Raw genomic sequence first — 13,294 nt, forward strand, 5'->3', positions numbered from 1 at the left:
TCCTCTCTCTGTGTCTTTGTCTGTCTCTCTCTCTCTCCTCTCTCTGTGTCTCTCTCTCCCCTCTCTGTGTCTCTCTCTCCTCTCTCTGTGTCTTTGTCTGTCTCTCTCTCTCTCCTCTCTCTGTCTCTCTCTCTCTCCTCTCTCTCTGTCTCTCTCTCCTCTCTCTGTGTCTCTCTCTCCTCTCTCTGTCTCTCTCTCTCTCCTCTCTCTGTGTCTCTCTCTCCTCTCTCTGTGTCTCTCTCTCCTCTCTCTGTGTCTTTGTCTGTGTCTCTCTCTCCTCTCTCTGTGTCTCTCTCTCCTCTCTCTGTGTCTTTGTCTGTGTCTCTCTCTCTCCTCTCTCAGTGTCTCTCTGTCTCTCCTCTCTCTGTGTCTCTCTCTCCTCTCTCTGTGTCTCTCTCTCCTCTCTCTGTGTCTCTCTCTCCTCTCTCTGTGTCTCTCTCTCCTCTCTCTGTGTCTTTGTCTGTCTCTCTCTCTCTCCTCTCTCTGTGTCTCTCTCTCCTCTCTCTGTGTCTTTGTCTGTCTCTCTCTCTCCTCTCTCTGTGTCTCTCTCTCCTCTCTCTGTGTCTCTCTCTCCTCTCTCTGTCTCTCTCTCTCCTCTCTCTGTGTCTTTGTCTGTCTCTCTCTCTCTCCTCTCTCTGTGTCTTTGTCTGTCTCTCTCTCTCTCCTCTCTCTGTGTCTCTCTCTCCTCTCTCTGTGTCTTTGTCTGTCTCTCTCTCTCCTCTCTCTGTGTCTCTCTCTCCTCTCTCTGTGTCTCTCTCTCCTCTCTCTGTCTCTCTCTCTCCTCTCTCTGTGTCTTTGTCTGTCTCTCTCTCTCCTCTCTCTGTGTCTTTGTCTGTCTCTCTCTCCTCTCTCTGTCTTTGTCTGTCTCACTCTCTCCTCTCTCTGTGTCTCTCTCTCCTCTCTCTGTGTCTTTGTCTGTCTCTCTCTCTCTCCTCTCTCTGTCTTTGTCTGTCTCACTCTCTCCTCTCTCTGTGTCTCTCTCTCCTCTCTCTGTGTCTCTCTCTCCTCTCTCTGTCTCTCTCTCTCCTCTCTCTGTGTCTTTGTCTGTCTCTCTCTCTCCTCTCTGTGTCTTTGTCTGTCTCTCTCTCTCCTCTCTCTGTGTCTCTCTCTCCTCTCTCTGTGTCTTTGTCTGTCTCTCTCTCCTCTCTCTGTCTTTGTCTGTCTCACTCTCCCCCAGCCCACACTTGAGTATGTATGAAATTAGCTGCTTTCTTTTGGAAACTTTGATTTTCCTTTAGGGAGTCAAACACTAAAGAATGTTCTGAACACCACCCCCCTTTCCTCCCCACTGTCTGTCTGTCTCTCTGTCTCTCTGTCTGTCTCTCTCTGTCTCTCTCTGTCTGTCTCTCTCTTTCTCTCTTTTTACCCCCTGCGGGTAAAGGCCCGTCCAGACACTCCCGGCCGACCCTGTCCACATTTGACTTATGCTCAAAACGGCCCCGTTGGGTGCACCGCAGCGTGCAATGATTGCGAAGCGTTATTTGCAGAAGAATAGCGCGTGTTCTAATTTCTATGACACAGACATAGAACGACGGAAATTTGACCAATCAGAGCAAACCAGAGCGATGACGTCAGCTGCTCGCGGCGCGGCAGTCGAATGCAACTGAACCTTCTTGTCAGGTGACCCGCTCACTGATACCGCGTTGTGAAAAAAATCGTCGATGTGTGGCCACTCGGCAAATCCCGCGCGACGCACAAAACGGCCTGCGGCGCATAGAGCGTAAAACGGCGGCCAAGTCTGGACAGGGCTTTAGGGGGAAGAATTTACCCGATGCTCCCCAGCATGTCGTAAGAGGCGACTAACGGATTCTCTTTCTCCTTTTATCCTTGTTAAGTGTTTCTTGTATAGAATATAGTCAATGTTTGTAAAGATTTTAGTCAAGCAGTATGTAAGAAATGTTAAGTCCTTTGTACTGGAAACTTGCATTCTCCCAGTAAGGTCATATATTGTACTACGTTGCAAGCCCCTGGAGCAATTTTTTTATTAGTGCTTTTGTGAACAAGAAACAATTAACAAGTGGCTCTATCCCATCTCCCCCCTTTCCCCGTCGCGATATAACCTTGAACGGTTGAAAACGACGTTAAACACCAAATAAAGAAAAGAATCTCTCTCTTTCTCTCTGTCTGTCTGTCTCTCTCTCTCTGTCTGTCTGTCTGTCTCTCTCTCTCTCTCTCTCTCTCTCTCTCTCTCTCTCTCTCTCTCTCTCTCTCTCTCTCTCTCTCTCTCTTCGACATTTGATTTTGTGACCTTGACTGAGCAGTATTTTTCCGTAAGCTTTCACACACAACAACAACAACAGCAACATGACAGTGACATTGTAAAGCATAGGAAGAAGACCAAATAAATAAAGATTATGATGTAATAGGGTGGAGTGGAGGGTGGATTCCTAGGTGTTGAGTGACAGGGAAGTTGGAGAGGGCTTTGTGGACTGTCAGCATTATTGTATCCCATGGCTGATGGAAAACCCTCAAAGAATATGTGTGTGTTTAGGCCACAAAAAAATAGGTGTGGTTACGGTAACATACCCCAAAAAATAGGGTAGGAAGGTAGGCAATCACTTTTTTTTTTTTTAACTTTTTTTTCTAATGTGTACAAATTAAACCTACTTGACAGGGAAATAAGTGTGCGACTCGGGCGCTTTCGCTTTCATTGCGTTTTCTGCACTCGTTTTCTTGGTTTTTGTGAGTTTTTTTTTTTACAAATGTAATAAAAAGTTATAGGGTCGGCCCCTAAAAATAGGGTAGGTCGGGTTACCGTAACCACACCTATTTTTTTTTAGGTCTTACCAGGGTTGCTGTTGTCTTTTTAAAAACAATTGCCTCTCTTGCATTAAAAGATCTTGAAATGCCAAATGGCCCCCAAAAATAGAGCTTGTTTGTTTTATCAGTGTTGTGTTTTCTTGCTCTTTGTGACAGTGAGCCATATTTTGCGTTATGCAAAAATCTTGACGAGTTTGTTTTATCCTATCTTCCAGAACACATTTGAAACAGCAAAAAATATGTTTGTGTGTTTCAGAAACTTTGACTTCCTGATCCCTGACGCCCCAGAGCTGATTGCAAACTTCCTGGAAGGGGAACAGGACATGTCCTGCAAGCGTAACGCCTTCATGATGCTCATCCATGCTGATCAGGTTGGTTCTGCTTCATTGAGGGTGTGTGTGTGCGTGCGTGCGTTTCAGTGAGTGAGTGAGTCTGTGTGTGTGTGGTGAGTGAGTGAGTGAGTGAGTGTGTGTGGTGAGTGAGTGAGTCTCTGTGTGTGTGTGGTGAGTGAGTGTGTGTGTGTGTGTGTGTGTGGTGAGTGAGTGAGTGTGTGTGTGTGAGTGAGTGAGTCTGTGTGTGTGTGGTGAGTGAGTGAGTCTGTGTGTGTGTGTGGTGAGTGAGTGAGTGTGTGTGGTGAGTGAGTGAGTGTGTGTGTGTGTGAGTGAGTGAGTGAGTGAGTCTGTGTGTGTGTGGTGAGTGAGTGTGTGTGTGTGTGTGTGTGTGTGTGTGTGTGTGTGTGTGTGTGTGTGTGTGTGTGTGTTTGTCTGTGTCTGCAAGCTACATATGTGTGAAATGCTGAGTCACACTTGTAGTGTACACAAAATGTACTTGTCTATCACTGTCAAATTTTCAGAAGTTAGTCTTTATCAGTTGATGAGTATCTCAGTTCCCACTGTGGCACTTGTGCATGTGTTACACGCCAAACATCGTAGATGCATGTGTTACACGCCAAACATCGTAGATGCATGTGTTACACGCCAAACATCGTAGATGCATGTGTTACACGCCAAACATCGTAGATGCATGTGTTACACGCCAAACATCGTAGATGCATGTGTTACACGCCAAACATCGTAGATGCATGTGTTACACGCCAAACATCGTAGATGCATGTGTTACACGCCAAACATTGTAGATGCATGTGTTACACGCCAAACATCGTAAATGCATGTGTTACACGCCAAACATCGTAGATGCATGTGTTACACACCAAACATCGTAGCTGCATGTGTTACACGCCAAACATCGTAGATGCATGTGTTACACGCCAAACATCGTAGATGCATGTGTTACACGCCAAACATCGTAGATGCATGTGTTACACGCCAAACATCGTAGATGCATGTGTTACACGCCAAACATCGTAGATGCATGTGTTACACACCAAACATCGTAGCTGCATGTGTTACACGCCAAACATCGTAGCTGCATGTGTTACACGCCAAACATCGTAGATGCATGTGTTGCACACCAAACATCGTAGATGCATGTGTTACACACCAAACATCGTAGATGCATGTGTTACACGCCAAACATCGTAAATGCATGTGTTACACGCCAAACATCGTAGATGCATGTGTTACACACCAAACATCGTAGCTGCATGTGTTACACGCCAAACATCGTAGATGCATGTGTTACACGCCAAACATCGTAAATGCATGTGTTACACGCCAAACATCGTAGATGCATGTGTTACACACCAAACATCGTAGCTGCATGTGTTACACGCCAAACATCGTAGATGCATGTGTTACACGCCAAACATCGTAGACAGTCAGGTCTAAAAAAGGGGAGGTCATAAAAATGAATGCAGGTAATGTTAGTTTTTGTTACAGGCATTATGAACAGAAAATGTGAGAAAAACACGGTTTTAGGGAGGGGGGTTGTGTCTTTAAAGGAAGCATTACTGTAGTACATGATTTACCTGTTACCTGATGTATGTGTGTAGGAGAGAGCCCTGAACTACCTGAGCAGCTGCATTGACCAGGTGACCTCCTTTGGGGACATCCTCCAGCTGGTCATTGTGGAGCTTATCTACAAGGTGAGATTTCTTCACTTATTCCGCTTTTTGAGTCACTTGAGAAAATGTGACTCTATGTAATCGGTCAGTGTTAGTCTGTCCGGCCGGCCGGCCGTCTGGCCGGCCGTCTGGCCGGCCGGCCGTAGACACCACCTTAACGTTGGACTTTTCTCGGAAACTATCAAAGCGATCGGGCTCATATTTTGTTTAGTCGTGACCTCCAATGACCTCTACACTTTAACGATGGTTTCGTTGACCTTTGACCTTTTTCAAGGTCACAGGTCAGCGTCAAAGGAAAAATTAGACATTTTATATCTTTGACAAAGTTCATCGGATGTGATTGAAACTTTGTAGGATTATTCTTTACATCGAAGTATTTACATCTGTAGCCTTTTACGAACGTTATCAGAAAAACAAGGGAGATAACTAGCCTTTTCTGTTCGGCAACACACAACTTAACGTTGGGCTTTTCTCGGAAACTATAAAAGTGACCGGGCTCAAATTTTATGTGAACGTGACTCATTGTGTTGTGAATAGCAATTTCTTCCTGTCCATCTGATGCCTCATATAATATTCAGAACTGCGAAAGTGACTCGATCGAGCGTTTGCTCTTCTTGTTTATATTTATTTTTTACTTCTACTTGTCTCTGTCTGTTTGTCTTGTCAGTCTTGCTAAATTTTCCTTGGACTTTTACACAAACAATTATCTTTCTCATGTGGAGAGGATAGAAGGTGACTGCAGAGCCAGTGATAGTTCCTGTGAACTGGGTGGCCGAGTGGTAACGCATTTGCGCTCGGAAGCGAGAAGTTGCGAGTTCGACCCTGGGTCAGGGCGTTAGCAATTTTCTCCCCCCTTTCCTAACCTTGGTGGTGGGTTCAAGTGCTAGTCTTTCGGATGAGACGAAAAATCGAGGTCCCTTCGTGTACACTACATTGGGATGTGCACGTTAAAGATCCCACGATTGACAAAAGGGTCTTTCCTGGCAAAATTGTATAGGCATAGATAAAAATGTCCACCAAAATACCCTTGTGACTTGGAATAATAGGCCGTGAAAAGTAGGATATGCGCCAAAATGGCTGCGATCTGCTGGCCGATGTGAATGCGTGATGTATTGTGTAAAACAAATTCCATCTCACACGGCATTGAATATGTGCGCGATATAAATTGCATAAAATTTTTTTTTTTTTTTTAAATCCCTGTGCTTAGAACTGTACCCACAGCATACGCGCGATATAAGCCTCATATTGATTGAATGATTGATTGAACACAAATGTTCAAGGTGGAAATTGAAATTCAGTTTGCATTTGGGAGGAGGAGGGAGAGGGGGGAGGTGATAAGAGATGCTAGGATGGTGCTAGGTAATCTTCTTTGAGTAAAGCTTCTTGTGTTTAGAAGTAAGCCTGCACTTTTTCTTATGTATAGTTCTCCTTTGTTTTGCTGAAAACATCAAGCATGGAGCTTTGACAATTGGAATATCTCATTATAATTTGTTCTTATTATTTTCACTTTCAGTGTAAGAAAATTGTATCACATACAGTAAAAACAGTCACACATGTAAAAACCGTTAAAGATGAAGTAATACAGACTTAAAATAGTTAAAATAATTATTAATTCTCTGAACCCTTATAATCTACAAATTGTACAATGTGTTACTTTCCTCAGGTGTGCCATGCCAACCCAGGTGAACGAGCCAGGTTCATCAGGTGTATCTACAACCTGCTCAACTCCAACAGTCCTGCCGTGCGCTATGAAGCGGCCGGTACTCTGGTCACTCTGTCCAGTGCCCCCACGGCCATCAGGGTCAGTATTGGCAAAATTCGGGCTATCTTCCATTATATCCCCATGGATGTGACGTCACATGCTGAAAGAAGAGTGAACATTTGTGATTCTTTCTGTGTGATGCCAAACCTCGCAGTGGGCTAAATCGGGACATTGTCAGATTTGTGTATTATTAGATTGAAACATGTGGCTTTATTTTCTCGTTCAATGAATTTCTATTGTCTTTGGAGGACAGTATCTGTGACTATGTTTTTGCTTTGTTGAATTGTGCTGAACTGCACTGTTTTGAGTCGAATAAAATATCGAAAGGAATAACTTATTTGACCTTTAATCTTTCGACAGAAAGGAGGCATGAAAAGTATTTTTTTAAAATGCGAACACATTTTGTTGTGTTCACTTTTCTTGTTCCTCTCAAAGGGATTTTATACTTTGGTTGTAAGTCCAGCTGTCCGAACAACATCTTGATTTTAGTGTACATGTATCATGATTTTGCCAGAAGAATCCCCCAGCAAGCAGGGTTATAAGTCTACTTTGACTGATGAATACTGTATTTACAATGCGTTCAGGCTGCAGCCAGTTGCTACATCGAGCTGATCGTGAAGGAGAGCGACAACAACGTCAAGCTGATCGTGCTGGATCGCCTGATGGCTCTCAAGGAGGTGCCAGCCCACGAGAAAGTCTTGCAGGTATGGAAAGCGTGGTTTATGAGTCAGAAACTAAATGGTCTGCTTTGCAGGTGTTGCTGTTCTGTTTTTCTGTTTGCGTGTCAGTGTGTCTCTCTGTCTGTCTTTTTTTGTCTGTCTGTCTGTCTGTCTGTCTGTCTGTCTCTCTCTCTCTCTCTCTCTCTCTCTCTCTCTCTCTCTCTCTCTCTCTCTCTCTCTCTCTCTCTCTCTCTCTCTCTCTCTCTTCTTAAGTAGGAGGAAGGAAGAGAAGTCAAATAAAAATAAAATTTAGGGGATCGCTCGCAGTTCAATATTTAAAAAAACAACTTGTGTAAATCTCGTACGACACAGCAAGCCATATAGTATTCTCTATTCATTACTGTATTCATTGATTGGTACACAAGATGCTGGCTACCTTCTAAATCAGAACTTTCGTGTGTGTGTCAACAGGAACTAGTGATGGACATTCTGCGAGTGTTGGCGGCACCAGACCTGGAGGTCAGGAAGAAGACCCTCAACTTGGCCCTAGAACTCGTCAACTCACGTTCCATTGAGGAGGTAACTAGACTTGGTCTTCACTTTACTGTATTGTTATTCTGTTTTGTTTTTGTCATTTAAATATTTTTTTTATTTGTACGTAAGTTATTTCAGTCCCACATACCTTTGGCTGGTTAATGGGTGTGTGGCCTTTGTACAATAAACCATTCTGCGTTATTCTGTTGGAACGCTGCTAACTCCAGTGTCTTGAGTCTGATACTGTTGCATTCCATGTTGTCATTTTAAAATTGGTTATCTCTTTCACAACCCCTGTGATGGCCATGGCCATGTTGGGTTTGATGCGTGCATGCCTGGTTTTCTCCTGTAGATGGGTGTCGGCACAGAAGGTCTGCCCGCTGTCCTCAGCCAACATGCTCCGTCTTCATGGCAGCTCAAATTTTTTATCGAGGTTCTCTCCTCTAGATCCGCCGTGTTTCGCCTAGGGGCTTGCGCTGCCTAGTTGATAGGGTCACCTCGTAGAGGATGTGGTCATAGACCACGCACGGTCGGTCTTGGGATAGGGAAACGTTATGCTAGTCCGGAGGGATTACGCCACAATGGCCACCTCGCGAAGACCCAGGGTCCTAGACTAGGGAGGTCCAAGGGGGAGCACCGGGAGGGCTACCCCTCTACCCGCACCTCCAACACAATCCCTTCCCCTGGTAGCTTCATCCCCAAGGAGGAAACAGAGCTACCTGCAACACCCCAACCCCTGTGATGAAGTTTGGCAAGTGAGAATGGGACTTCAGTATAGTGGCTGTGTTGTCTGGTCATGGTTTTTCTTAAGGCTGTCTGGAATTGAGCACAAAGTCTTTCCACAGAAAATTCAGCACCAAAGCTTTAGGCAGCAAGCTTCTTGAAGTATTAATTTGTAAAGTCAAATTCACCCAATTATTATCAGGCTTAAAAATTGAAACCTTGGTAAGAAATAAAAGAAAAACTGCATCCAAGTGAATTTTTTTTTAATGTAAACAATGTAGTTTTTTTCTTGAAATGTGTAATGCTTATTCAGTGTGCATATTTCTTCAGTGTGTCTCTACACAGGGGCGGATCTGGGTTTTGAAAGGGGGGGGTGCAAAGTTCTTTTTTATTTTTTTTGTATCTTATCAGCGAAGGCGCGAAGCGCCGAACCGATGGCGCGAAGCGCCGAGCATGCTAGGGGGGTCCGGGGAATTTTTTTTTAAAAAGGAAGCAAAATTGTGCAATCTGGTGCAATCTGAGCGTGTAAAGTGCTATTTTCAGGTGATACATTTTTGACTCACATGCGAAGCAAAAGTGAGTCTATGTACTCACCCGAGTCGTCCGTCCGTCCGTCCGTCCGGACGTCCGGACGTCCGTCCGTCCGTCCGTCCGTCCGTCCGTCCGTCCGTCCGTCCGTCCGTCCGGAAAACTTTAACGTTGGATATTTCTTGTGTACTCACCCGAGTCGTCCGTCCGTCCGTCCGGACGTCCGTCCGTCCGTCCGTCCGTCCGTCCGTCCGTCCGTCCGGAAAACTTTAACGTTGGATATTTCTTGGACACTATTCAGTCTATCAGTACCAAATTTGGCAAGATGGTGTATGATGACAAGGCCCAAAAAAACATACATAGCATCTTGACCTTGCTTCAAGGTCAAGGTCGCAGGGGCCATAAATGTTGCCTAAAAAACAGCTATTTTTCACATTTTTCCCATTTTCTCTGAAGTTTTTGAGATTCAATACCTCACCTATATATGATATATAGGGCAAAGTAAGCCCCATCTTTTGATACCAGTTTGGTTTACCTTGCTTCAAGGTCAAGGTCACAGGAGCTCTTCAAAGTTGGATTGTATACATATTTTGAAGTGACCTTGACCCTGAACTATGGAAGATAACTGTTTCAAACTTAAAAATTATGTGGGGCACATGTTATGCTTTCATCATGAGACACATTTGGTCACATATGATCAAGGTCAAGGTCACTTTGACCCTTATGAAATGTGACCAAAATAAGGTAGTGAACCACTAAAAGTGACCATATCTCATGGTAGAAAGAGCCAATAAGCACCATTGTACTTCCTATGTCTTGAATTAACAGCTTTGTGTTGCATGACCTTGGATGACCTTGACCTTGGGTCAAGGTCACATGTATTTTGGTAGGAAAAATGTGTAAAGCAGTTCTTAGTGTATGATGTCATTGCTAGGTTTAGTTACCCTAAAGGTCGAGGTCAAGCATGTGAGTCGTATGGGCTTTGCCCTTCTTGTTCTTCTTTTTTTTTTTTTTTTTTGTTGTCCCGCTGGGGGGGGGGGGGGGGGGGTGCAATTGCACCCATTGCACCCCCCCCCCCCCAGATCCGCCCCTGTCTACATATACATATCTATGGTGTCTATTATTTGCCTTCAGATGGTGCTTGTGCTGAAGAAGGAGGTAGTGAAGACGAACAACGTGGAGCATGAGGACACCGGCAAGTACCGACAGCTGCTGGTTCGAAACCTGCATCAGTGCAGCGTCAAGTTCCCAGACGTTGCCTCCACAATCATCCCTGTGGTGAGTCAGTCGAACAAAATTGGCAATCTAGTGGCTGCTCCGCCTGGCGTCTGGCATTATGGGGTTAGTGCTAGGACTGGTTGGTCCGGTGTCAGAATAATGTGACTGGGTGAGACACGAAGCCTGTGCTGCGACTTCTGTCTTGTGTGTGGCACACGTTAAATGTCAAAGCAGCACCGCCCTGATATGGCCCTTCGTGGTCGGCTGGGCGTTAAGCAAACAAACAAACAAACAAAGTCAGTCGAACTCATGTGATAGGACAATAACTAAACAAACCATGATGCCTCTTCTTGACTCGATGGAACCATTCCAAAGTGAAAGCAAAACAAAGTTCGGGAAGACAACGTGAATAACATGTTCATGTAAAAGGTCTCACTTGTTATGGTTGTTTTCCGTGGAACTGACTAAGAGATTCGAGAACAACGTTTGTCTCGGTGACACAGTCGAATCAACAGTGAAATAAGCTGGTATTCTGGCAATAAAGTTAATGTCAGTCAGGCCCATCAAAATCTGTGGCATGTCTGTTTGATTATGCTTTGATCTGTACTTTTTACCCAGAGAGATATACAGGTGTTCTCACATAAGTTTAGTTTAAATTTTCCTGATTTGACCAGTGTTTTCAGGTGTTTTTTCGTGACGTTAGACTCTTGTCTGTATTCTTGTGCTCATTCTCTTCATTTTCTTTCTCTGTCTACCCTTCTTTTTAGTTTTTACATTTAGTCAAGTTTTGACTAAATGTTTTAACATAGAGGGGGGAATCGAGACGAGGGTCGTGGTGTATGTGTGTGTGTCTGTCTGTCTGTCTGTCTGTCTGTGTGTGTGTGTAGAGCGATTCAGACTAAACTACTGGGCCGATCTTTATGAAATTTGACATGAGAGTTCCTGGGTATGATATCCCCGGACTTTTTTTTTCATTTTTTCGATAAATACCTTTGATGACGTCATATCCGGCTTTTTGTAAAAGTTGAGGCGGCACTGTCACACCCTCATTTTTCAATTAAATTGATTGAAATGTTGGCAAAGCAATCGTCGACGAAGGCCGGGGTTCGGTATTGCATTTCAGCTTGGTGGCTTAAAAGCTAATGAGTGAGTTTGGTCATTAAAAAATCGGATCCTCCGAAAACGGCGTATGGCTGCCTAAATGGCGGGGTAAAAAACGGTCATACACGTAAAATTCCACTCGTGCAAAAAACACGAGTGTACGTGGGAGTTTCAGCCCACGAACGCAGAAGAAAACAGAAGAAGATTAAAAATCGGAAACTTCTAATTAAAATTATTTTTTATTAAACGATCCAAAAACAATTTCATCTTATTCTTCGTCATTTTCTGATTCCAAAAACATATACATATGTTATATTTGGATTAAAAACAAGCTCTGAAAATTAAAAATATAAAAATTATGATCAAAATTAAATTTCCGAAATCGTTTTAAAAACTATTTCATCTTATTCCTTGTCGGTTCCTGATTCCAAAAACATATAGATATGATATGTTTGGATTAAAAACACGCTCAGAAAGTTAAAACGAAGAGAGGTACAGGCAGGTTTCACAATCTTCAATCACAGACTTCCTTTTTTTTCAACAAAATCAATCTTGACAGAGATCTTTGAAATAGTGTTTTTATTAAAGCCTTACATCCTCCTGGATGGAATCAAGACAAAAACTTGTATGGAGACGCATTCTTGTCGACATAATGTGATAGCTTGTTACAGTACTCTATCAAACAAAGGGATAGACGTAAACAGAATTGGGTAACGATTTATTCAAAGAATATTGTCCAGAGGCTTTAATAAATTAAGCAATAACAATGCAAGCAAAATATCATTTCCGAGCTCAGTGAAAAAAGCAGCAAATAAGGACTAATTATGGGAATTCCGTTCTTCTGAACTGCTATTTCGCTGTGATGCACGTCATGAGCATACCTTCAAAAGTAACAATGTTAATTGCACTCCATTTCTCACTTTAACAAGAAAGTAGAATCATTGACCAATAGAAAAAAACGAGTTTGGAATTTTTTTTGCATATTCTTGGGGAATAAATACCTGAAAATGTAACCCTACCCTCTAAATGGTGACATCATGACAGCGAAAAAAAATATACAGAACAAGTCATGTGAAGCGATAATAAAACATTAAGTTGGTTTGAAACTAAAAGATCAACATTGGAATCAGGGACGAGTCATTAACAATGCTAGTGAGATTTGGCTAGCCGAAACCAGAAGACCGAGACGGGTTGCCTCCGCGAAGCATATGAACAAAACGGGCGATTTTTCTCATTTGAGCAGATTTTCACACTAAGCATGACATATCTGTTTATACATTGGGATCCAGGAAATCCAAAGGATACAATGCAATAACTTTTGAATCTGTAATCAAAAGTGTTATTGTTATTTGCAATTTTTAGAATGTTATGTACCAAATTTTATAATACATTTCATAACTTGACGAAATGTAAAACAAGTCGCGTAAAGCGATATAAAAACATGTAGTCAATCTATAGGCATCAAATTGAAGGATAAACTAAAAAAAAAAACAGTCCGATCGGCGAGACTAAATTCAGATAGTCTCGGCTAACCATACCCGAAAACCGTCACGGATCACACTCATCTCCGCGAAGCATACTCAACCTGTTTTCTTTAATTCTGAACGCGTTTTTAAAGTAAACATAACATATGTATATATATATTTTAAATCAGGAGAAGATAAGAAGTACAATGCAGTAGTGTTTGAATCTGTAATGAAATATTCGTTTTTGATGACAATTGTAATGAGCGAACTAATTCACTTATTTTCAAGCTACCTGGCTCAAATGCAATATCAAAGTCCCGACTTAATCAAAGATTACTTAACAGGTCCGCCTCAACTATCACAAAAACGGAAATGACGTCATCAAAGACTGTGGCAGAGTACCTTAACGCAGTCCTAGTATATCCACTACTGACTGAACTGTGGCATAGTACCTGGACGCAGTCCCAGTATATCCACTACAGACTGAACTGTGGCATAGTTCATGGACGCTGTCCCAGTA

General features: G+C 43.0%; 1 protein-coding gene across 3 annotated transcripts in view; it reads left to right on the forward strand.

The window, feature by feature from the left end:
• Positions 1-13,294, forward strand: part of LOC138961471 (coatomer subunit beta-like) — a 62,548-nt gene that overhangs the window by 15,618 nt on the left and 33,636 nt on the right. For all 3 annotated transcript variants that reach the window (XM_070333118.1, XM_070333117.1, XM_070333116.1), the window contains 6 exons: positions 3,017-3,131; positions 4,712-4,804; positions 6,447-6,584; positions 7,130-7,249; positions 7,676-7,783; positions 10,124-10,267. In XM_070333118.1, the coding sequence (XP_070189219.1) occupies positions 3,017-3,131; positions 4,712-4,804; positions 6,447-6,584; positions 7,130-7,249; positions 7,676-7,783; positions 10,124-10,267 (718 nt within the window). The remainder of the gene's footprint in view (positions 1-3,016; positions 3,132-4,711; positions 4,805-6,446; positions 6,585-7,129; positions 7,250-7,675; positions 7,784-10,123; positions 10,268-13,294) is intronic.

The sequence above is a fragment of the Littorina saxatilis genome, linkage group LG3 (assembly GCF_037325665.1).
Source record: "Littorina saxatilis isolate snail1 linkage group LG3, US_GU_Lsax_2.0, whole genome shotgun sequence".
Classification (NCBI taxonomy): Eukaryota; Metazoa; Mollusca; class Gastropoda; order Littorinimorpha; family Littorinidae; genus Littorina; species Littorina saxatilis.